Source organism: Gadus morhua, chromosome 21 (assembly GCF_902167405.1).
Source record: "Gadus morhua chromosome 21, gadMor3.0, whole genome shotgun sequence".
NCBI classification, from domain to species: Eukaryota; Metazoa; Chordata; class Actinopteri; order Gadiformes; family Gadidae; genus Gadus; species Gadus morhua.
Genome location: NC_044068.1, coordinates 21,504,359 through 21,527,867, shown reverse-complemented (window position 1 = coordinate 21,527,867; position 23,509 = coordinate 21,504,359). Strand labels below are relative to the sequence as shown.

The 23,509-nt window shown below is 44.8% G+C and overlaps 1 protein-coding gene across 1 annotated transcript; it reads left to right on the top strand.

Moving 5' to 3' along the window:
• The first annotated feature begins 1,227 nt into the window (after positions 1-1,227).
• Positions 1,228-22,276, top strand: slc30a2 (solute carrier family 30 member 2). The gene is made up of 8 exons (XM_030344400.1): positions 1,228-1,568; positions 6,342-6,547; positions 14,898-15,044; positions 15,366-15,519; positions 16,858-17,077; positions 20,884-20,989; positions 21,267-21,401; positions 22,056-22,276. Exons 1-8 carry the CDS (start codon positions 1,486-1,488, stop codon positions 22,199-22,201), a joined length of 1,197 nt encoding a protein of 398 aa, XP_030200260.1. The 5' UTR covers positions 1,228-1,485; the 3' UTR covers positions 22,202-22,276.
• Positions 22,277-23,509: the final 1,233 nt, after the last annotated feature.

Below are 23,509 nucleotides of genomic sequence, written 5' to 3'. Positions count from 1 at the left end.
GTAAAAGGAAAAACCACGGACACGAGAAGTTAATGGAGCCTCTAGGCCCTCTCGAATGCCGGGCCGAACAACATTTGTTTCACTACGACTCCTTTCAGCTGCCCACCCTTCCTTCTCCAGCAAAAAATAATAACATAAAACGGCTAATAAAACGCTTGAGGTGGCGTTTTGAAAAGAGAAAAAAAAATTTTAGTACATGGCATAAAGATAATTATGAGCCTTGGATTGATATCCAGTCATTTTTTGCGGAGACAAATTCCTGTTCCCCACTTGTATTGGAGTGAACGGAGATATCTACTTCTGGGCCCCTTGAATCAAGGGGCCCAGAAGCCCGCTTAAACAGCTGCAATACTGGCCGCTGAGGACTGGTGGATTGCGGAAGTATGCACTGTTCCTGGGAGCTTGGTAATTGGGATCCAGTCGTCCTGTTAGGGAAGGTCTTCCGGGGGAGGAGCCTCAGAGCCGGGCCGGAAACAAAAACCTGATAGGGGCGGAGTTACGACCGAAGAAGACTGGCTCAGAGCCTGGCAGTAAACCAGAACCTGAAAGGGACTGAGTACGACCGAGTGGATGAAGCTTTCAAAAATGGATATTTAAAAGTGTATATCTACAGTTGCCCACATGATAATAGCCCAACACACGCATCGGGTCCTCCAACAGCATGATTGATTTAAACTATTATGTAGGCCTACCGAAGTAAATAAAGTGAGACGGATCATTCCACCGTCTGCAGACTTTAGAAAGAAAAACTGCTGCTAACCAAAGTAAATACAAGCGTGATATAACTTATTATGCCCTATATCCTCATTTAATTGTTAGACACGTAGGCAAGTGTTTTTAATACAAATGGCCAAATATATAAATTACATTTAGTTATTTGCACACAGATAAAATGGGTTACAATTACAAACAACAATTACAAAATACCAACTATTATTTAAATTGTTATTCCAACATGTCATTTTAATAATGCCCAGCATACGTAGAGGCGAAGGTTCAAGGCAAATTGGACAGGCTCAAAGAGGAAGAAATTATGAATTTGTTTGAAAAGGTTATCTTAGTTTTTACCCCTTGCTTCTGTAGTGGAGCGTGCTCTGTATCATGGTCCAACCTGCCCCTCAGTCAGCCTCAAGCAGTAGGGGACACAAGTGCGGGTCTGGAGCCCGGAGCCCACCCCTCAATCAGCCTCACACACAGGGGAGACACGTCCCGGGTATGAAGCCCGCCCCTCAATCAGCCTCACACCTCAGGGGAGACACGTCCCGGGTCCGCCCCTCAATCAGCCTCACACCTCAAGGGAGACGCGTCCCGGGTCTGGAGCCCGCCCCTGCATCAGCCTCGCACGGGAGGCACGTACGGGAGGACGTTCCAAACCAAGGATAACTTCTCCTGCGTCGTCCAACACATTTAAGCGGACAGTCAAATTGAAGAAGAATCTGCAGAAACCCACCTTCATTAGAAAGAGAACGGACTCCCTCTGGAAGAATGGATAATAACCGGACACAAACGGAGAAATCGCAACTCATTCATGACAAAAATGCTCAAATGGATTCATTGAAATCGAAGGGGTGAGATATGAAAGCATGTTTCATAATTGTGTTAACCAAGATAAAGCTCCAGTCTGTGTTGCATGCGTATTCGTGTTCTGAAGGTATTTGATCAAATATATTTCTCTCGGTGTTGCATTTAAAGACCTGGCATGATCTGCCTGCTCCGTGCATCAGCAATAGCTCTAAACCAGGGGTTCCCAACCTTTTTTGTTAACGGTAGTCAATTACAATGCATTGATTTCAAGATGCATGATTTTTAAACAAGGATGTGGCTGTTTCTCAAGACGGTTTATTTGTCATATTCAAAACCAATTAAAGCAACAAGCTTGAGCATCAGACACCCTTCAACAATGCATAATATAAAATTAATACAATTTGTAAGAGAAGCACAAGAAAAGTCACCTGAGACTTCAATAAACACAAAAGTAGTGCAAAGACACAGTGCATTTACAGTGCTTAATTTACAGTTGTTTTGTTGCATATTGATCGATTTAATGTATATGTATTGTGTGGAAGAAATAGAAGGACTCGTAGCCTACGACATAAGCTGCCACAGCTGCTCTAAAGAGATTGCGGGCCCATCCATGAATTACATTTGAATATAGAATTTCCCCCGAAACCCTCTGATTTCAGAGGACATGTGAGGACAATTAAAAGTGGAAGTAGGCCTACGACGATTTAAATAAATACACTGGCACGAATCCAATGAGTGGTTCAAGTGTAAAGGTAATGGTGGCTTTATGTGAGCCTCAGCCAGGGGAGCGGCCTCTAGGCGGCGGGTTGTGGTGCAGGGCGAAGCGGCAAATGAGGTCCACGCTCTGCTGCTCTGTGGAGAGCGGGGGACGGATGGAGCGGAGGACTCCAGGGAGAGCTCGTGATGTGTCATTAGCCCATTTCCCCGAGGACAGACGTTCAGGATGAAGAGACAGGTTTCATGTGGTCTATACGGCCTTTATCACCTCTTTTAATTAGCTCTTAAGGCCTGTGGAGGGAAACTCTGTAAAATGTATTATTGGCTAGGTCAATAGATATTTGACTTAGCAAATAAAATAGATATTTCAATATAAATAAAAACACATTATCTTTATTTTGCAGTATGTTCAACAAACAAGAGGAACAATTTTATAGGCTATATATATTAGACATATATATATATATATATATATATATATATATATATATATATATATATATATATATATATATATATATAAATTGACTAGCAGCACCGGAAGGACGAGACGGGGGCCCAAGTTCAGCAATTCACTGCATGTTCCGCGCCCACACCGCACGACTACCTACTGGCTGCCTTTATGAACACCAACCGGTATACAATAAAACACACGCAAACCGTTCAACAACCGTAAAACGTTCAGTAATGGTGCAAAGAACGCAACATGAACACAAGATTCACAAATACACCCCAACGTCAATCAACTCTAACCAATGAACCCCGATTAGTTTCCCAACCCAAAGGACCCAGGAGGGCCCCGAAAGGTCCAAACAGATAGGAAAGACCCCTTTCCTACCTATGTATATATACATATATATATATACATATATATATATACATATATATATATATATATATATATATATATATATATATATATATACATATACATATACATATACATATACATATATATATACATATATATATATATATATATATATATATATATATATATATATATATATATATATATATAGGCTATATATATGTGTGCGTGTGTGTGTGTGTGTGTGTGTGTGTGTGTGTGTGTGTGTGTGTGTGTGTGTGTGTGTGCGCGCGCGCTTGGCGGCGTCACCTCGGTACCAATGTCCCCGTGACGGCGGGACTTCCGCAGCCTCTACCGCAGTAGCTGATATAGGGACTGTGTGGTTAGTCTAGCGTCTCTACTGCAAAGGCCCGTGACGGCCTCGTGTCAGGCCTTGCATATTCGTTGTTCTTTTCTGTCACTTATTGGCATACATATAGTCACCCGCCTTCTCCAATTTGTCGAATCTCGAATTCAGTGTCATATTAGTGGGTCATCCCATAATGTTAGAACTTCCTGAAAACCGTACAGGGACTTTCCTCTTGCTTAATGTTATACATATTGGCCTTTTCTCTATTTTGACAATATTGGTATCAGAAGATACAAAGCAGTACCCTGCATTGCCAATCAATTTGAATGTCAAACAGTATTATATTATACAACATCAGTGTCATGGTAATACTGCATATATCATACATATCACTACTTCAGTATTATATCATACACATCACTAATGGATATAATAAAAATAATAATAATAATAATAATAATAATAATAATAATAATAATTGATCCGTTTTTTACATTACAGACAATCAAACAAAAGGGATATATATACGTATATATACTACATCAGTATTATATCATACACATCACTGATGGTGATACTACATCAGTATTATATTATACATCACAGTGATTGTAACGCTACATCAGTATTATACTATAAAATATCACTGATGGTAATATTGCATCAGTATTATATTATATTATTATATTTTTATATTCAATATTTTGTATGCGTACTCCAGATAACCTCTCGGCCTGTTACAATACCGGGACATTAAATGATTCTCATTCTTTTGATTGACTCAATCAGAGAGAGACGCTCATAGCATGCTTGACCTGGTCTGATAAGATCCTGCGAGGGATGGCTGGCCAGATTCATACCCCCCCCCCCCCCCCCCCCCCCCCCCCCCCCCCCCACACACACACACACACACACACACACACACACACACACACACACACACACACACACACACACACACACACGAGATACTGCAGGTCATTGTCCCTGAGAGGCCAGTGCATAGTGTCAGGCTGTACTTGTGGGATATTTAGATAAAAACATTACAATAGAAAAAAAAGGTACAAATTATTTGCCGATGTAGTTCCTGGACTCTTTTCCTGAGGTTGAATAAATATATGGTTATGGTTAATTGTGGTAGGGCTGTATCACATGGAAAAACTATTGGAGTATTAATATAATCCGTAAACCAACCAAAAAGCTGTCTCAATCAATATGTCTCTCTGTTTACAGAACTGAAATACCCAGCATACAACACATCATTTCTTAATGAATATCCCTTGTTAGTTACAGTTTGGTTAATGGGAATACTGGGAGCATGCAGCGCGGTTGTTGGTACAGTGGGTGACAGCTGTTAGTCCACTGGGATCCTGGAGTCCATTCTCTGAGACGCAGACCTTTTACATTGACTTTACGCACTGTCCAGGTTATTGGTTTAACATAATGACCGACTTTAAGCTCTCTCATCACTAAACTGACACTGCAACATTATTATATCATACAAAGCTCATTAAATTCAAGCATATAAGGCGTAGTAGGGAGTATTTTTATGTTAAACTATAAAAATATTGAACATTTAGGATGACATTGCATGATTACAAATATATCATAAATACATCCTCAATAAATTAATCCATCTTAAACAGTACGGTTTGAGTATTTTGTGTGTGTGTGTGTTTGTTTACGTGTGTCTTTGTGTATGTATGTCTGGGTTCGCAATTGAGTGAAGTGTATGCGCGCATGCTGGCTTCAGTGTGTGTGTGTGTGTGTGTATTTGTGTGAGAGCATGTGTGGGTGGGTGCGGGTCTGGCTTGATGAGTTTATCTGTGTCTACTTTGCATGTATGTACACACATGCACGCACACTGCCAGATATGCTCACACACCCACACACACATGCACAGCATGTCTGGCAGTGTGCATGTGTGTGTGTCTGCGTGCATGTGTGTGTGTGTGTGTATGTGTGTCCGTGCATGTTTGTCTGTGCATGGATTTGTGTTTGTGTCAGTGTGTGTACATGCATGTGTGTGTATGAATGTGTGCTTGTGTGTGGGTGTGTGTGTGTGTGTGTGTGTGTGTGTGTGTGTGTGTGTGTGTGTGTGTGTGTGTGTGTGTGTGTGTGTGTGTGTGGTGTGTGCATGCATGTGTGTGTATGAATGTGTGTGTGTGTGTGTGTGTGTGTGTGTGGTGTGTGTGCATGCATGTGTGTGTATGAATGTGTGTGTGGGTGCATGTTACGTGTAATAGAGTAGGTGCTCAGCAGTGGTTATCTCCTCTGAGGGGGGGATGAATGATCTTTTTCCACCTCATTAACCGCATCTCCAGTTGTCGTCCTCACTGCACACGAGCCCTATCGTATGGCACCGTGTGCGTTGTGTTTCAGCATGCTGTTGTGTGTGCACCGTCCACGCACCTGTGCACGTTGGGAGAACCTCCCGGTCAGCGATCTCCTCAGTACATTGGTTACATTGATCAGGCTTAAGCACTACTGCAGTGTGTCAGGGGATGGGCTCACAAGCCTCCAAGCCTACACAATACACAGGACGCAGTGAGAATCATATTCTCTTCTTAAGGGGAACACACATTCAAAGACTATCAGATATAAAAAAAATGTGTTTGCCATTTTACTCTTTCTCTTAAGGAAGGTTGTATTTTATCAACACTGAACAAATGGAAAAGAAGTACTGTGTTGACGATCATAAAATACATATAACCACATTTAACCCCACCCCCCCAAAAACAGTTTAGAATTCATTTCCTCTTTAATGGTTACCTTTTCTAAATCCATATTGTTTGTTTTGTTGTTGGTGTCAGCTGGGTTGAACCCCACAAACGGTGGCTGTTAGGCAGCAGTGCAATCCACTGGGCCTCCATCGCTTGGTCCTGCCTTTGAAGACTGAACATCGTCTAACCTCATCCATTCTCATTTCGTCCCTTGTAGCACGTTTCCAGACTCCAAAGGGGTACACCCTAGTACCCAGAATGGAGGGATGGCCGGCACCGTCAAGCTCCAGAGACCAGTCGGTTTACATTGCCATGGCAACAAGGCCATGGAGTCTGAGGAGAGGGGGGACAAGCGACTGGCCGTGAAGAAGCTCTGTATAGCCTCCGCTGTGTGCCTGGTCTTCATGATCGGAGAGGTCATAGGTGAGAGCTTTACAGACAGCAAAAATACTTCACCCAGAATGTGATTAATACTGATGCTCTCAGATGACTCTTATGATGGTATAGGAAGGGATAGACCTGGTAACCATGCTGTACTTAATATCCAGAAAGGGCTGTTTATTCATGTCTTCTGGGTAATTATTGATTAGATATTTATTGTTATCAATGTGTCATGTTGACCCTGATATGACCACAATATATATATATATATATATATATATATATATATATATATATATAAACAGTATTAATATCCTGCAGTGTTACTGCAGGATATTCCCAAGAATATCGTCTAGGACATAGCCCAGGATATACCCAGTGTTGAATAGAGCCATACTATTCAGCAAGCCTCCTCCACCTCCATGGGGGAGGAGGTGTTTAAGCGTCTTAGAGTACCATATTAAGCGCTATATAAATTGTATTTATTATTATTACTATTATGGTTTGGACCCACCCACTCTCACCACACATGCTCCTCATTAAAGGGTGACTCTATCTATCCTGCCCAGTTTCTTTGTTCTGTCTGGCAGCAGACAGAACTGACAGGCCCTCCCTGTGATTCAGAGACACACCTATGGTTTCATGTGATAAAGTGAGTTCATATGTTGTACTTTAATGGTTATTTGTATGTTGGATGGGATTAAATGCTTTATCAGTATAGCTTGGTAAAAGCTATAAGTGTTGCGTGTCTATTTGCCGGACTACAGATCAAATATTGTGTGTAAGTGCACACTGCACATAAAGCGTCATCTGTAGCTCCCCTACTACCTGAATTTCTTATATTATGTTATTGTAAAGGAATCTGTTTATGTTATGCAGTTCTCTATAATCCCAGCAGGGGTAGGCCTATCCCTCACCTCCTTTGTTATTCATTGTTTTTTAGGTACCTAAGTGTGATGTTGTACGGTGGCCAATATATTGTTATTGTCGTGTTTTGTCATTTATAGAAAACCATAACCGTAAAGCCCCATTATCTCCTATTACGCTTCATGTGTGCAGTGACGATAAAGGCTTGAACAGAAACATCATTGGCCCTCCTACATTCTTATCAATGTACCATGATGAGGATCTCCTGTGAAGTAATCCTAGAAAGAGATCCCACGTAACCAGGAAGTACTCAGGGTATACCAAGGGTATCCTCTTATACACAGGATATACCCTTGGATTACCCTTGGAAATACAGCGGAAAAACCTCAGGGTAACTCCCAGGACATACCCTGAAGAATATACTGGGTATACCCTGAAGTATACTCTGGGGTATACCCTGAAGTACATCCTGGGGTACACCCTGAAGTATACCCCAGGATATACCCTGAAGTATATCCTGGGGTATACCCTGAAGTATACCCCAGGGTATACCCAGAAGAATATACTGGGTATACCCTGAAGTATACCCTGGGGTATACCCTGAAGTGTATCCTGGGGTATACCCTGAAGTGTATCCTGGGGTATACCCTGAAGTATATCCTGGGGTATACCCTGAACTATATAATAAATTTTGTCTTACAAGTAGGTTGTCTCATATCTGGCTGTAGGTGAGTTTGGTAACTAAGATTCCTAGTGTTTAGAATTACAATTGCCTGTTCTAACTTTCAATCTGTTACTGCAGTGTGATTTAGACCTGTGCTGTTGTTATCAGTTAAGCGGTAGTTCTTTTTGCTAGTTTCTGCCACTTAAGGGGGGAACAAAAGGCTTGATAGCTCAGCGGAGCTAAGTCTGCCTGAGCTACCATGCCCATTTAAAGGCTAGCTATTAGTAGCGTCAGGATCCAGCAAACGAAGACCCGGGAAACAAAGACTAAGGAGGAAGCCCTGGGAGGCCACCTGCCCTATTGTAGCTATGTGTCGTACTTCAATCATTGTCAGGATTTCTACCCGTAGATGGCTACTCTGCTCGGCGCAGTAACCCGTCTTATCTGTGCCATCCACCTACTCTTGCTTACACTGACCTTGAGGAGATGGGAGGGCTCTGGAACTGCCAGTCGGCGGTCAAGAAGGCAGACTTGATTTCAGCCTACGCGTCCCTCATGACCCTTCACTTCCTGGCCCTGACAGAGACCTGGATCACTCCAGAGAACTCTGCTACTCCTGCTGCCCTCTCCACCGTCTACTCATTCTCGCACACCCCTAGACCATCCGGGCGAGGAGGAGGGACCGGACTCCTCATCTCGCCCATGTGATCCTACCAGGTCCTTCCACTAGAACACTTGGCCAGATCTGCGTTTGAACTCCACGCTTGTCACTGTCACCATTCCTATCAAGCTCTCCATTGTGGTGATCTACCGTCCTCCAGGTCCCCTCCGTTACTTCTACGACGAGATGGATGCCCTCCTCAGCTGCTTTCCTGAGGATGGCACACCACTCGTTATCCTCGGCGACTTCAACATCCTGCCAGAGAAGTTGCACTCACCTGAACTAACGAACTTTTTCGCCACCTTTGACTTAACACTATCCCCTTCTCCACCCACACACAGGGGCGGGAACCAGCTTGACCTAATATTCACCAGGTCCTGCGGCACCTCTGCTCTCGCCGTTACCCCGCTCCCCGTGTCTGACCATCACTTTGTTGATTTTTCTCTCCCCTTGAAGTCCTCTCCCCCCTCCTCTCTAGTCCCCACATTGTCACCACTCGCCGTAACCTCAAATCCCTTTCTCCCTCTACGTTTACCTCTACTGTTCTGTCTTCACTACCTTCTATCGAACGATTCACTCAACTATTTACAGATGAATCTTCACTCTGCTATCCTCCCTCTCCTCCTCCTTGGATTCCCTCTGTCCCTTCCACTCCAGACCAACGCGATCCTCACCCCCCCCTCCTCCGGCAGCTGAGAGGAAATGGAAGAGATCAGACTGTCCTAATGATCTATCTCACTATCTTTTCCTTCTGTCTGATTCCACCTCTAGCGTGTCAACAACCAAATCTGCCTTCTATCGGACCAAAATCAACTCCTCCGCCTCAAACCCCAGGAAACTGTTTTCCCTGTTCTCGTCCCTCCTCAACCCTCCCTCACCCCACCTCCTTCCTGCCTCACTGCTGATGACTTTGTTACCTACTTTACCCAGAAAGTGAAGGACATTAGCTTTTCTTTTATCCCTGCCTCCATCCTACCTCCTCCCATCCCCTCCTCTGTCTTTACCCAATTTAGCCCTCTCACCTCTGATGAGGTCAACAGAATAATAACATCTAACCATGCCACCACCTGCCCCCTTGACGCTATCCCCTCCTCTCTCCTCCAGGATGTCTCAAGCGACATCCTGCCATTTCTCACCTCACTTATCAACTCCTCCCTCACTTCAGGCATTGTTGTAGCGTCTTTCAAGATTGCCAGAATAAAGCCTCTCCTCAAAAAACCAACTATTAATACCACCGACATCCAGAACTACAGACCGGTATCTCTTCTTTCATGCCTCTCTAAAACACTGGAACGTGCCGTTGCTAACCAACTGTCCTCCTATCTCTCATCCAACAACCTGCTTGACCCTCACCAGTCAGGCTTTAAGAAGGCACACTCCACTGAGACGGCTCTCCTCGCAGTGACTCCGTTCTGCCAGAGCCTCGTCCCCCTCATCGTTTCTCATTCTCCTCAACCTGTCCGCAGCATTTGACACGGTGATCCACCAGATCCTCCTTGCCACTCTTGCCGAACTTGGCATCGCTGAATCTGCTCTTTCCTGGTTTGTATCCTACCTGATGAACCGCACCTATCAAGTGACATGGAATGGCTCCTTGTCCAAACCGTGCACGCTTGAAACTGGTGTCCCTCAAGGCTCTGTACTGGGGCCTCTTCTGTTCTCCCTCTATACCAGATCTCTGGGCTCTGTAATTGCATCACACGGCTTTCCTATCCCTGCTATGCTGACGACACCCTATTTCTCTCTTTCCCCTCATCTGATGAAGCCCTGATTGCAACACGCATATCGGAATGTCTGGCGGACGTCAGCACCTGGACAACTGCCCATCACCTGAGGCTTAACCTCAACAAAACCGAGCTCCTCCTAATCCCAGGGAAAGATTGCCCACACATGGACTTACTGGTCACCGTTGAGAACATCACTGTATCTCCTTCTTCAACTGCCAGAAACCTCGGTGTGGTATTGGACGTCAGTTATCCTGCACCACAAACATCACTGCGGTGGCCCGATCCTGCAGATTTGCACTTTACAACATCCGCAGAATCCGGCCTTTCCTGACAAGGGAAGCAGCTCAGCTTCTAGTCAAATCACTGGTCATCTCCCGCCTCGACTACTGCAACTCACTCCTGGCTGGACTTCCTGCCTCTGCGATTAAACCTTTGCCGCGCATCCAGAATGCGGCAGCGCGCCTCGTGTTCAACCTACCGAAGTTCTCCCATGTGACCCCCCTCCTCCGGGACCTCCACTGGCTCCCTGTAGTAGCTCGCATCAAATTTAAGATGATGGCCTGTCTACCTCCAAGCATTGCTAAAGCCACACACCCCAGCTCGATCCCTCCCCTCAACTACCTCAGCTGGACGTCTGGTACCGCCATCGCTAACAGCTAGCAAAGGCCGTTCAGCAAAGTCACAACTTTTCTCGGTTTTGGGACCTCAGTGGAGGAACGAGCTCCCTGCCGTTCTCAGGACCGCAGAGTCGCTCACTATCTTTCGGAAAAGACTCAAGACTCACCAGTTCAGAGTCCACCTCAACTCTGCATAGCCACCCTCCCCCTTCTGGCCACCATTGTACACTGTATTATATTGTGTTGTGTTGTATTGTATTATAGTACTGTTGTATTGTATTATAGTACTGCAGTTGTGTAGCAACTGCAGTAGCTGCTATCATTGCTGTAACACGAGGAATTGGTTAGCCTAGCGATTTTTGTACTTGCACTTGGTTCGATGAACATCCTTTCTGTACCGACGGCGATATATTGTTGCACTTCTTATGACAAATGTACTTCACTTGTAAGTCGCTTTGGATAAAAGGTTCTGCTCAACTATTTAAATCTGTTACAACAAAAATATAAGAGTCACGGCAGAGAAAAAGACGTATGGAATGAACCCTCACCAAAGTATCATATGATTGATATGATTAAATTATTATGGTGTTGGATTTCAATCAGTGTAAAATAGTGATGTCAATTTTGATAAGTGGATGTACATTCCACATTTAGGAGACCTTCGATGACTAATAGAAGGCTATCATTCTAATAGCAGGCTATCATTCTATCAGTTGGCTATCACTCTTTCGCAGGTTTCCGAAACAAAGCGGTTGGGATAAAACAATATACAGAATGGGATAATTATAGGTCTATGAATGTAGTTTACTACTATGGATGAAAATAGCATCAGAGCATGTTGAAGTGAACAAAAGATAACGATTAACGATTAATTATCTTACATAATTGATTTAATAATCAAGCTGCTAACCTATAAATCCCTATACATTACATTAACTTTAACTTTATTTTCTAATTTATTGCTAAAATACTTTTTTAACTTTGCCTTTAGTTTATATTTTTACCAGAGAGCTACATGAGCTGATACCAGAGAGTCTGTTGTAAGGATAAGGGTTTGGGACCCGTTTTCTGTCTAGAATCTGGGTTGGAGTCCCACAATCTGGGCTGGAGTCCCAGAGAAAGGACCAAGTTGCTTTAGGTCGGGTTGGAGTCCCAGAGAAAGGACCAAGTTCCTTTAGGTCAGGTTGGAGTCCCAGAGAAAGGACCAAGTTCCTTTAGGTCGGGTTGGAGTCCCGGCGTGGGTACCAGAGAGACTGTTTTTTTACTTTTGCACTTCTATTTACTAATTGTTTTCATATATTTTGTTTTACTTCCATATTCTTTTATTTTGTTGTATGACAATGTTTATATGTGAAGCACTTTCAGTCTGCCTTGTGTATGAAAAGAGCTATATAAATAAAGTAGCTTTGCCTTGCCTTGCCTTATACTTTAAAGAAATTACAGCATTTCCAATTAAGAATACTTATCAATTCTATATGCTGCTGGGGCCGGTAGCACATCCGCAAGGGCCAGCCTGCGCCTCCCAAAAATCGTAACCTTCCGTCGAGGCGACGCAGCAGCAAGAGCTGTGATTGGTCCGCTTATTAAAACCCGACACAGAGCCATAAACGTTCACGACTGCGTCGAAGCCTTTGCGTGGTCATTGCGTTGCGGGAACGTGGAAAAATAAAAACCCTCGGACCTAGTCTTGAACCTCTTATGGTTCCACGTCGGTTTTATGCATGTCCTTGGTAAAGAGAGAACAAATAGTTGGTTTTTGTCTGTGCATGCTATTACTTTCCATTGGTCTACTGCTAGAAGTTTTGATTATGGTATGATATGGATTCTATAAACTTGAAAGCTGAATACGACTCAAACAATGTGCAAAAAAAACAGAAGATAGGCCGTTAGTTGGTCGTCGTTGTCCATTCTGGTCATTATATTCGAAGTCAATGATGACAGAATGCCAAACGTTGCAAAAGTAAGATGCTTTGCCTTTGATTTTTTACATACAAAGCATATTCTTGAGCATCCGTCATAGTATTTTCGGTGGGCGCAAAACTCATCTCGCCTAGGGCTACCATAGGGCTACAGTCGGCCCTGGCCTGGAGCCTGATGCTGGCCTCCGTAGCCTGGAGCCTGGAGCCTGCTGCTGGCCTCCGTAGCCTGGAGCCTGCTCCTGGCCTCCGTAGCCTGGAGCCTGCTGCTGGCCTCCGTAGCCTGAAGCCTGCTGCGGCTGTTGGCCTCCGTAAGCCTGGAGCCTGCGGTTGGCCTCCGTAGCCTGGAGCCTGCTGCTGGCCTCCGTAGCCTGAAGCCTGCTGCGGCTGTTGGCCTCCGTAAGCCTGGAGCCTGCGGCTGGCCTCCGTAGCCTGGAGCCTGCTGCTGACCTCCGTAGCCTGGAGCCTGCGGCTGGCCTCCGTAGCCTGGAGCCTGCGGCTGGCCTCCGTAGCCTGGAGCCTACGGCTGGCCACCGTAGCCTGGAGCCTGCGGCTGGCCTCCGTAGCCTGGAGCCTGCGGCTCTTGATCCTGCTGGGGCTCTTTGGGCTCATCATAGTATTCAGTCAATCCTTACCTGTATGCTGTTAAGCAGTCATCAGCAAATGACACCAGCCTTTTTAACTTGACATGTAGTAGACACCCCCCAAAGAGTAGTAGACACAGCTGCAGGACCCTGTAAGAAGAATAACAAATGTTTTAAAATACTCACACTTAGGCCCCACTTTTTTTGTGAAAACGCATAAGTCTGGTGCGTTTTGGCCAACCGTCCAGACGGATCCAACGTTTTCGGTGGCCAAAAACTGACTTTTTAAAACCTTTTTTACCCATAGAGGGCCCATTTGGCCAGCGTTTGGTTTCTATGTTCCCTTTGAATCTCAACCCTAGTGTCACAGGAGGAGGAAGGCAGTCTCAGTTTGCCTCTATGTTGCTTTCAAAGAGAAGATACAAAAGCATTGAGATGATTGAAATTCATTTTGTAAAAGGAGACAGCCTTCTCACATCAATAAACCCATACGGGAAGTTTGGTCAACAGTTAACACATTTTAAAGATAAACAATTAAAAAAACTACCAATTATAAATACTATAAACAACAATAAACAAAACACAATAAATATTGGTATTATTTGCTGATGTGTGATTTTTTAAATTGGTGCACCCCAATGCAGCATTTAAGAAGAATAGGACTGTTGTGCTGATGTGTTCCTCCAGGAGGTTAAGACTGTTGTACTGATGTGTTCCTCCAGGAGGTTAAGACTGTTGTACTGATGTGTTCCTCCAGGAGGTTAAGACTGTTGTACTGATGTGTTCCTCCAGGAGGTTAAGACTGTTGTACTGATGTGTTCCTCCAGGAGGTTAAGACTGTTGTACTGATGTGTTCCTCCAGGAGGTTAAGACTGTTGTACTGATGTGTTCCTCCAGGAGGTTAAGACTGTTGTACTGATGTGTTCCTCCAGGAGGTTAAGACTGTTGTACTGATGTGTTCCTCCAGGAGGTTACGACTGTTGTACTGATGTGTTCCTCCATAGGTTAAGACTGTTGTACTGATGTGTTCCTCCAGGAGGTTAAGACTGTTGTAATGATGTGTTCCTCCAGGAGGTTAAGACTGTTGTACTGATGTGTTCCTCCAGGAGGTGAAGACTGTTGTAATGATGTGTTCCTCCAGGAGGTTAAGACTGTTGTACTGATGTGTTCCTCCAGGAGGTTAAGACTGTTGTACTGATGTGTTCCTCCAGGAAGTTAAGACTGTTGTACTGATGTGTTCCTCCAGGAGGTTAAGACTGTTGTACTGATGTGTTCCTCCAGGAGGTTAAGACTGTGGTACTGATGTGTTCCTCCAGGAGGTTAAGACTGTTGTACTGATGTGTTCCTGTCCTTCAGGAGGTTACCTGGCCCACAGCCTGGCCATCATGACAGACGCCGCCCACCTGCTGACGGACCTGGGGAGCATGATGGTCAGCCTGTTCTCCCTGTGGATCTCGTCCAGACCTCCCACAAAGACCATGAGCTTCGGCTGGCACAGATCAGGTTCAGGAACCAGTTTTCTTTTTATTCAGTATTATCGACTCCTACACGTTGAAACAAAGAATGAAATGAGCTACGGTAGACAACGAGGTCGAGCCCTGCATCCAACTGAGCCTCATTACGAATAGCAAAAGCAGGTGACCCCCACAAGAGAGACCAAACATGGCCTACCGCCCTCATTATTATCAGTGATTTGGTGACCTACGAGGCTTAGAGTCTCAAACTCTGAGGAGCTGTGGTCTATCTTCCTCCGTTAGTTTATGGACCCAGTTCCTTCCCCATTGCTAAACAACATGAGGTTCTGCTTCTTCATCCTGTTGTCAGAGATCCTGGGGGCCCTGGTGTCCGTCATGTCCATCTGGATCGTGACGGGGGTCCTGGTGTACCTCGCCATCGAGAGGATCATACGCAACGACTACGAGATCAACGGCCACGTGATGCTGCTAACCTCTGGCGGCGCCGTCATCGTCAACATCTTGTGAGGCCTCAGGGAGTACTCTTAGTGCTGGTCTAGGGGGTTCTAAACATCAGTACTTGGAATCGTATGATTCTGCCTGAATATATAAAGGTATTAAATACATTATGACTTGTATCCCAAACTATTAATTATGTTTATTACATTGTGACATTGTGAGGGTTCGGCTGATCGTCGAACCTCAAATTGAAGAGGAACAATGCGGTTTTCGCCCCGGACGTGGAACTACGGACCAGCTCTTCACTCTCGCAAGGATCCTGGAGGGGGCCTGGGAGTATGCCCATCCGGTCTACATGTGTTTGGTGGATCTGGAGAAGGCGTATGACCGGGTCCCCCGGGAGAAACTGTGGGAGGTGCTGCGGGAGTATAGGGTAAGGGGGTCTCTCCTCAGGGCCATCCAATCTCTGTACTCCCAAAGCGAGAGCTGTGTTCGCGTCCTCGGCAGCCAGTCAGTTACGTTCTCAGTGGGTGCTGGTCTCCGCCAGGGCTGCGCCTTGTCACCAATCCTGTTTGTGATATACATGGACAGGATATCGAGGCGTAGTCGTGGTGGGGAGGGGTTGCAGTTCGGTAGTCTGAGGATCTCGTCACTGCTTTTTGCAGATGATGTGGTCCTCATTGGATCATCGGCCCTTTGACCTTCAGCACTCACTGGATTGGCTGGCGGCCGAGTGTGAAGCGGCTGGGATGAGGATCAGCACCGCTAAATCTGAGGCCATGACTCTTAGCAGGAAACCGGTGGATTGCTTACTCCGGGTAGGAAATTAGTCCTTAGCCCAAGTGAAGGAGTTCAAGTACCTCGGGGTCTTGTTCGCGAGTCAGGGTACTATGAAGCGTGAGATTGGCCGTTGTTACGAAAAGAGAGCTGAGCCGCAAGGCAAAGCTCTCGACCTACCGGTCGATCTTCGTTCCTATCCTCACCTATGGTCATGAGGGTTGGGTGATGACCGAAAGGACGAGATCGCAGGTACAAGGCGGCCGAGATGAGTTTTCTCAGAAGGGTGGCTGGCGTCTCCCTTAGGGATAGGGTGAGAAGCTCAGCCATCCGTGAGGAACTCGGATTAGAGCCGCTGCTCCTTTACTTAGAAAGGAGTCAGCTGAGGTGGTTCGGGCATCTGGCAAGGATGCCCACTGGGCGCCTCCCTTGGGAGGTGTTTCAGGCACGTCCAGTGGGGAGGAGACCTCGGGGAAGACCCAGGACTAGAGCTGGTCAATGTGGCCCGGGAAAGGGAAGTCTGGGGCCCCCTGTTTGAGCTGCTCCCCCCGCGACCCGACCCCGGATAAGCGGACGAAGATGAGATGAGATGAGACATGGTGACTTTCATATCGTTGTCATTCTAGCATGGCTTATATTCTGCACCACTCCACTACCTTCCACGGCCACGGAGAAGGTTACCACCAGCTAGATGACAGCGGTGGGAGTTCCACAGCTCACGGCCACTCCCACACACTCCTCGGTGGTCATGACAACACCAGTGTGCGCGCAGCATTCATCCATGTGGTCGGGGATCTGCTGCAGAGTGTCGGGGTCATGGTTGCCGCCCTCGTCATCTTCTTCCGGGTAGGTCGTCCTTCTGTCACGATACACATCCTGTTGTTTACAACGCGGTAAACAACATCCCTTTCTGCCCCCCAGGCTGCCCCAACAGAACACACACTCAGAACCCACACTCAGAATACACACTCCCTACAGAACACACACTTAGAGCACACACTCAGAATAAACACTCCCTACAGAACACACACTTAGAGCACACACTCAGAACACACACTCAGAACAGACACTCAGAACACACACTCAGAACAGACACTCAGAACACACACTCAGAACACACACTCAGAACAGACACTCAGAACACACACCCAGAACACACACTCAGAACAGACTCTCAGAACACACACTCAGAGCACACACTCCCTACAGAACACACGATTAGAACACACACTCCCTACAGAACACACACTCCCTACAGAACACACATACACTCAGAACACACGCTCAGAACACACGCTCAAGAGCACACACTCCCTACAGAACACACGCTCAGAACACACTCCTGTATAAGAAGTCTCCCATGAATGGTGAAATATCACGTAATTACAACACAAATGCAGCTGCGATGTTTTGCCCCTTAAAGTTAAATGATTCTAGCGTTTCCTCAGTTTTCTGGTTCCGTGATGATAGGAGGGCTTCTTTCATTTCCTACCACACAAACCTAGGAACCTGTTGACTGGACGGACCAGACTGTGTAGTAGGATACTGATCATCTCCCTTTTCGTCGTTGTTCGGGTCTCCACTGGGAGCCCTGCCTAAATGTAATGAAATATTTTGAATGGCTTCCTTTCATTACTGCTCGCCGTAACTGTTATTATTTGGTTTTAAATGATGTGAGATATTAGTTTCATCCTGACAACTGAGAACATTATGTTATGACTGGCTGGTTCAAAACGGTGTTTATTATTTGGGAATAAGACGAGCTGTGTTGAAGTGCGTGCTCTGGAATGACAGGTGGTAGAGACCTTAATGACGACCAAACCCTGAAGAGCTCATCATATGGCCCCCCAAAAACACTGAACAGCTCATCATATGGCCCCCCAAAAACACTGAAGAGCTCATCATATGGCCCCTCAAAAACCCTGTAGAGCTCATCATATGGCCCCCCAAAAACACCTACTTCTCCAATATAATCAACCAGAATCTCAACAACTCTCGGGTGCTATTCTCCACTGTTGAAAAGCTGACATCTCCTCCATGTCAACTCCCCCTCGATCTGCATTCAGCAAAAGCATGTAATGACTTTGCCTCTTTCTTTACTGAAAAAAATTCTAGAATTAGGGCCAACATTTCTTCTCAAACATGTAGCAGTCATAACCTGGAACTCCCTCAAATATTCCAACCCACCTCAATGTCTGACTTCTCCTCTATTGATTCTGAAACTCTTCTTAAGACCATACATAACCTAAATTCCTCCACCTGTTTACTTGATACTCTCCCTACCAAATTCTTAAAAACTGTTTCTCATCTTTTATCATCTGATCTACTCCTGATCATAAACACTTCTCTGCAGTCAGGATCTTTTCCTAAGTTCTTAAAGATGGCCATTGTGAAACCCCTTCTTAAGAAGAGAAATCTAGACACCTCAGTTCTTAATAACTACAGACCCATTTCCAACCTTCCTTTTATTAGAAAAATAATTGAAAAAATTGTTTTTATTCAACTGAGTGAGTTCCTGTCAAATAACCACTGCCTTGATCCTTTTCAATCTGGCTTTAGGTCATATCATAGCACAGAGACGGCTCTTATTAAAGTTTTAAATGATATTCGCCTTAACTCAGACTCACAGAGAGCATTAGTGCTAGTCTTACTCGACCTTAGCGCAGCGTTTGACACAGTGGACCATGCCATTCTTCTCCATAGACTGGAACACTGGGTTGGGCTATCAGGCACAGTTTTAAACTGGCTTAAGTCATACCTTGAAGATAGAAGTTTCACTGTGACTATTGGTAACTGGTCCTCATCTTCCACTCCACTAACATGTGGTGTCCCCCAAGGGTCCATCCTGGGTCCTCTACTCTTTAATCTGTACATGCTGCCACTTGGACAGATTATTCGAAAGTACCAGATTTCATACCATAGTTATGCAGATGATACACAAATGTATCTATCTCTGTCACGCAATGACCCAACCCCACTTCAAGTCCTATATCAGTGTCTTGCAGATGTCGACATATGGATGTGTCAGAATTTTCTCCAGCTTAACAACAAGAAAACTGAAGTGATTTTATTTGGCAACAAAAAGGACAGGCTTGAACTAACGTCACTACTTTCAAACAAAGGACTACAGGTTAAGACCACTGTAAAAAACCTTGGAGTCCAAATTGACAGTGACCTCACTTTTAACAGCCATATCAAGTCAGTTTCTAAATCAGCTTTCTATCATTTAAAAAACATTTCAAAATTAAGAAATCTCATGACAAAATCAGATCTGGAGAAGCTCATTCATGCCTTTATTTCTAGCAAGCTTGACTACTGTAACGGTCTCCTCACAGGCCTACCCAAAAAAAATATCAGGCAGCTCCAGCTGATCCAGAATGCAGCTGCTAGGGTCCTTATGAAAGCTAAGAGGTCAGACCACATTACACCCCTACTAAAAACTTTACACTGGCTCCCTGTCAGTCAAAGAAAAGATTTTAAAGTATTGTTGCTTGTTTTTAAATCACTAACTGGAATGGGGCCCACTTATCTCGTAGACCTCCTCCAATACCACACCCCCACTAGACCTCTTAGATCTCAAGACCAACTGTTTTTAACAAAACCAACTGTGAGAACCAAAAGCGGTGAAGCTGCCTTTAGTTTTTATGCTACTCAGCTGTGGAACCAGCTGCCAATTTCAATCAGAACTACACCCTCTATTGACAGTTTTAAAACCAGTATCAAGACCCATCTGTTTTCTGTTGCCTTTTCTTAGACTAATTTTCTGTTTTATATGCTCTCCCTTATGCATAACCCTTTATTCACTTTATTTATGTTTTTTATCTGATTTTATACATTTTAATTTTTATATTTTGTCTTGTCTTCCTTTTATTATGGAAAACACTTCATTGTATTTGTGTAAAGCACTTTGGGTTGCCATTGGCAAGAAAAGTGCTATATAAATAAAAGTGCCTTGCCTTGCCTTGCCTTGAAGAGCTCATCATATGGCCCCCCAAAAACACTGAAGAGCCCATCATATGGCCCCTCAAAAACCCTGAAGAGCTCATCATATGGCCCCTCCAAAAACACTGTAGAGCTCATCATATGGCCCCCCAAAAACACTGAAGAGCTCATCATATGGCCCCCCAAAAACACCGCTCTTTGGACAATTGGCGGTTTTTCTGATGTATGAAATTATTGATCTGTTTTCTATGTTGCTATGCAAATTGTTATTGTTATTCAAATCTATTATTACTGTTTTTAATGTTTTTAACTTGTGTATGAGGGTTCAGTAAATTTTTAAGGTGATTTCCTGAGTCCTTTGTAAGGTGACTGAATCTTCTTAAATTAGACATTTAGACAATTAGGCAATCCTTAACAGAACACAGTTTCCTTATCGGACACACACTCCTCATCAGAGCACACACTCCTCATCAGAGTTCACACTCCCTATCAGAGCACACACTCCTCATAAGAGCACACACTCCTCATCAGAGCACACACTCCTTATCAGAACACACACTCCTCATCAGAGCACACACCCCCTATCAGTGCCTGGGCTTTCTGCTCCGCTGCACAGCCAAAGCAGTTGAAGGTTTTGTGGCGTCAGAGGGCAGTATGTGGTACGGCTCCTCTTCACCATGACTAGATCCACCTCTCCTCCATATCCTCAGCCTGAATATAAGATAGCAGACCCCATCTGCACCTTCCTGTTCTCCGTCTTCGTCCTCGGGACCACCCTCACCATCCTCAAGGACGTGTTCAGGATCCTCATGGAGGGTAAGACTGGACAAGAGATACACGATTACTGTCCTCCTCATCCCACTCACGTCCGAACCACCTGAGGGCTCCAAACGCTTGGCAAAATCACCTTTTTTGTTTTGCTTTCAATCTGGCCTTGCTGACATCTTAGGCCTCATGTAAAAAGCTGCCATCCAATGACCTCGTGTGTAACTGCCATCCAATGACCTTGTGTGTAAAGCTACCATCCAATGGCCTCGTGTGTAAAGCTGCCATCCAATGGCCGTGTTGGTAATGCTCTGTGTTTCGGTCTTAGGGGCTCCCAAGGGGGTTGAGTTCAGCTCAGTGAAGGAGGTGCTGCTGTCCCTGGAGGCTGTTAAGGCTGCACACTGCCTCCATCTGTGGGCCCTTACTCTGGGCCGCTCCCTGGTGTCTGTCCACCTCGCCGTAGGTCAGTAAAGGGAGGCTCTGAAGGCAGAGGGAGGTTTATGTTATTCTCCAATTTCATACAACCTATATTGCTGGTACCATGTTCTTGACATGGGATACACACTAGAGACCATTACTCACCTGCCCTAGTCCCTCTAGACATGGGCTAGGCACTACTCTAGTATATACAGTATACACTAGACTACTGAAAGGCGTTCCAGTTTACACACATCCCATTCTACCTTTAGATGATTTGTGGACCTCCACTATAATTAGTTTTGGACTCAGAGTTATCATTCAAAAAAAGTTATTAAGGAGAATTTAATAACATCGGAAATAGTTATTTTACAGACCCGTACTAAGCTGGAAACTTTGAAACAAAGTGCAAATCCAACCGAATGACATCACTGCGGTTGAGTAAGCAAAGTCATACATGATGTGTCACTACACTTTAGGCCCTCGCAAATAAACAAAAAATAATCCCATTTAGTGGTTAGGGTTAGTTTTAGAGTTTACTTTTTTTCCATAAGTAAACTCTTTCCAAAAGACCGCCTATGTGATGTAGACCCCCAGACCAGCCATGAGTCAATAAGTTTGGACACACCGGGGCCTTTACAATAGGTTTGAGACGTCTGTTTGTAGGGATTAGATTAACTCAGTAGCCCCTCCTCCCCAGGCGAGGGGGCGGACCCCCACCTGGTGCTGACGGAGGCCACAGAGCTGCTGAGGACCAAGTTCGGCTTCACCAGCGTCACCATCCAGGTGGAGCCCTACTCCACAGACATGGACCACTGCGCCCACTGCCAGGACCCCACCACCTGAACACACACACACACTGCCTGGTCTAAACACACACACACCCTGGTTTGAGCACACACACACACACACACACACACACACACACACACACACACACACACACACACACACACACACACACACACACACACACACACACACACACACACACACACACACACACACACACACACAGAACACACACTGCCTGGTCTGAACAATAATCAGAATAATCTGTGGTCTGAAGCAGCACAACTACAGCCCCCACTACACTGGCACAGGGTCGGTCGCCTGGTCTTGGAAGTTTGTGTGTTTAAAATAAACATTGTCCCTTACACACCTATACCACATATAAGTAAAGGACGGAAGTCAGCTTTTTTCATTTATCTATCAGTACTTGGAGAGGGAGAGGGGATTTTTTCATGAAACAAAACCGGTAATGGCTAGAAAAGTGCATTTCATTATCTGTAACAAATCAACTTCATTCAAAGCGAAATGAATGAGAAGCTGTTTGTCACAGCTTCTCATTCATTAGTCATCTATTTTCATCACCATACAACCAATATGTGTCATATAGATTCTGGGTTCCCGGTTCCTAATCAAATTGAAGGACTTTCTGGAGTACAATTCTGTCGTCAGAATAATCTTCCTTTCCCATGAGATGGGAAGAGCGATCGAGTCGAGGAAAGAATTGATTTCCACAACTGCCACTTTTCTCCTTGGATAAGAGGACTTAGTTCAAACACTCCACTGTGATTCATAACACTCACTGCTGGATGAACCAGTCTGCCAGTTATTATATCATAATGGTATGACAATGTCAGCATCACATCTAAACCCTATGACCAAGAGAGCAACTGGGAGACCTTTCCTGACACATACAACCATGACCCTTTTAAAGTATCCAGCCGACAAACAGCCAGCCAGCCAGTCCAAAGTGTTCTTTGGTAATTAATTCTCCAGATACACTGAAACTAACATTCAGCTGAACCATCATTAATGTGTACTCATTCCAAACCAAACATTTGCATGGTTACCTGTTGAAAATAATATATTGACCATAGTCATAAAGAGATATATTTAACTGTGAATATCAAATGTTTTTCTGATGTATGAAAAAACAGTTAACATACAAATTAAATAATGATCAAGGCATCCATTTGACTATTTGACCATGGTTTCAGAGCAAAGAAAGCATTTTTTTGCAGTTGGTGGAACAAAATATTTAAAATCATTCCAAAATCAGTGAGTATAGTAAAAAGAACAAATGCAATACTTTCCATTGGTGTTGCTGTACGTTTTCTGTTGGTATCATTGGAGAATGCGTTGTCT

Coding starts and splice junctions, on each gene's coding strand:
- slc30a2 (XM_030344400.1), top strand. CDS start 1,486: ATGGATAATAACCGGACACAAACGGAGAAATCGCAACTCATTCATGAC. Junction 15,045..15,365: donor CTTCGGCTGGCACAGATCAG/GTTCAGGAACCA, acceptor TCCTGTTGTCAG/AGATCCTGGGGGCCCTGGTG. Junction 17,078..20,883: donor CCCTCGTCATCTTCTTCCGG/GTAGGTCGTCCT, acceptor CCATATCCTCAG/CCTGAATATAAGATAGCAGA.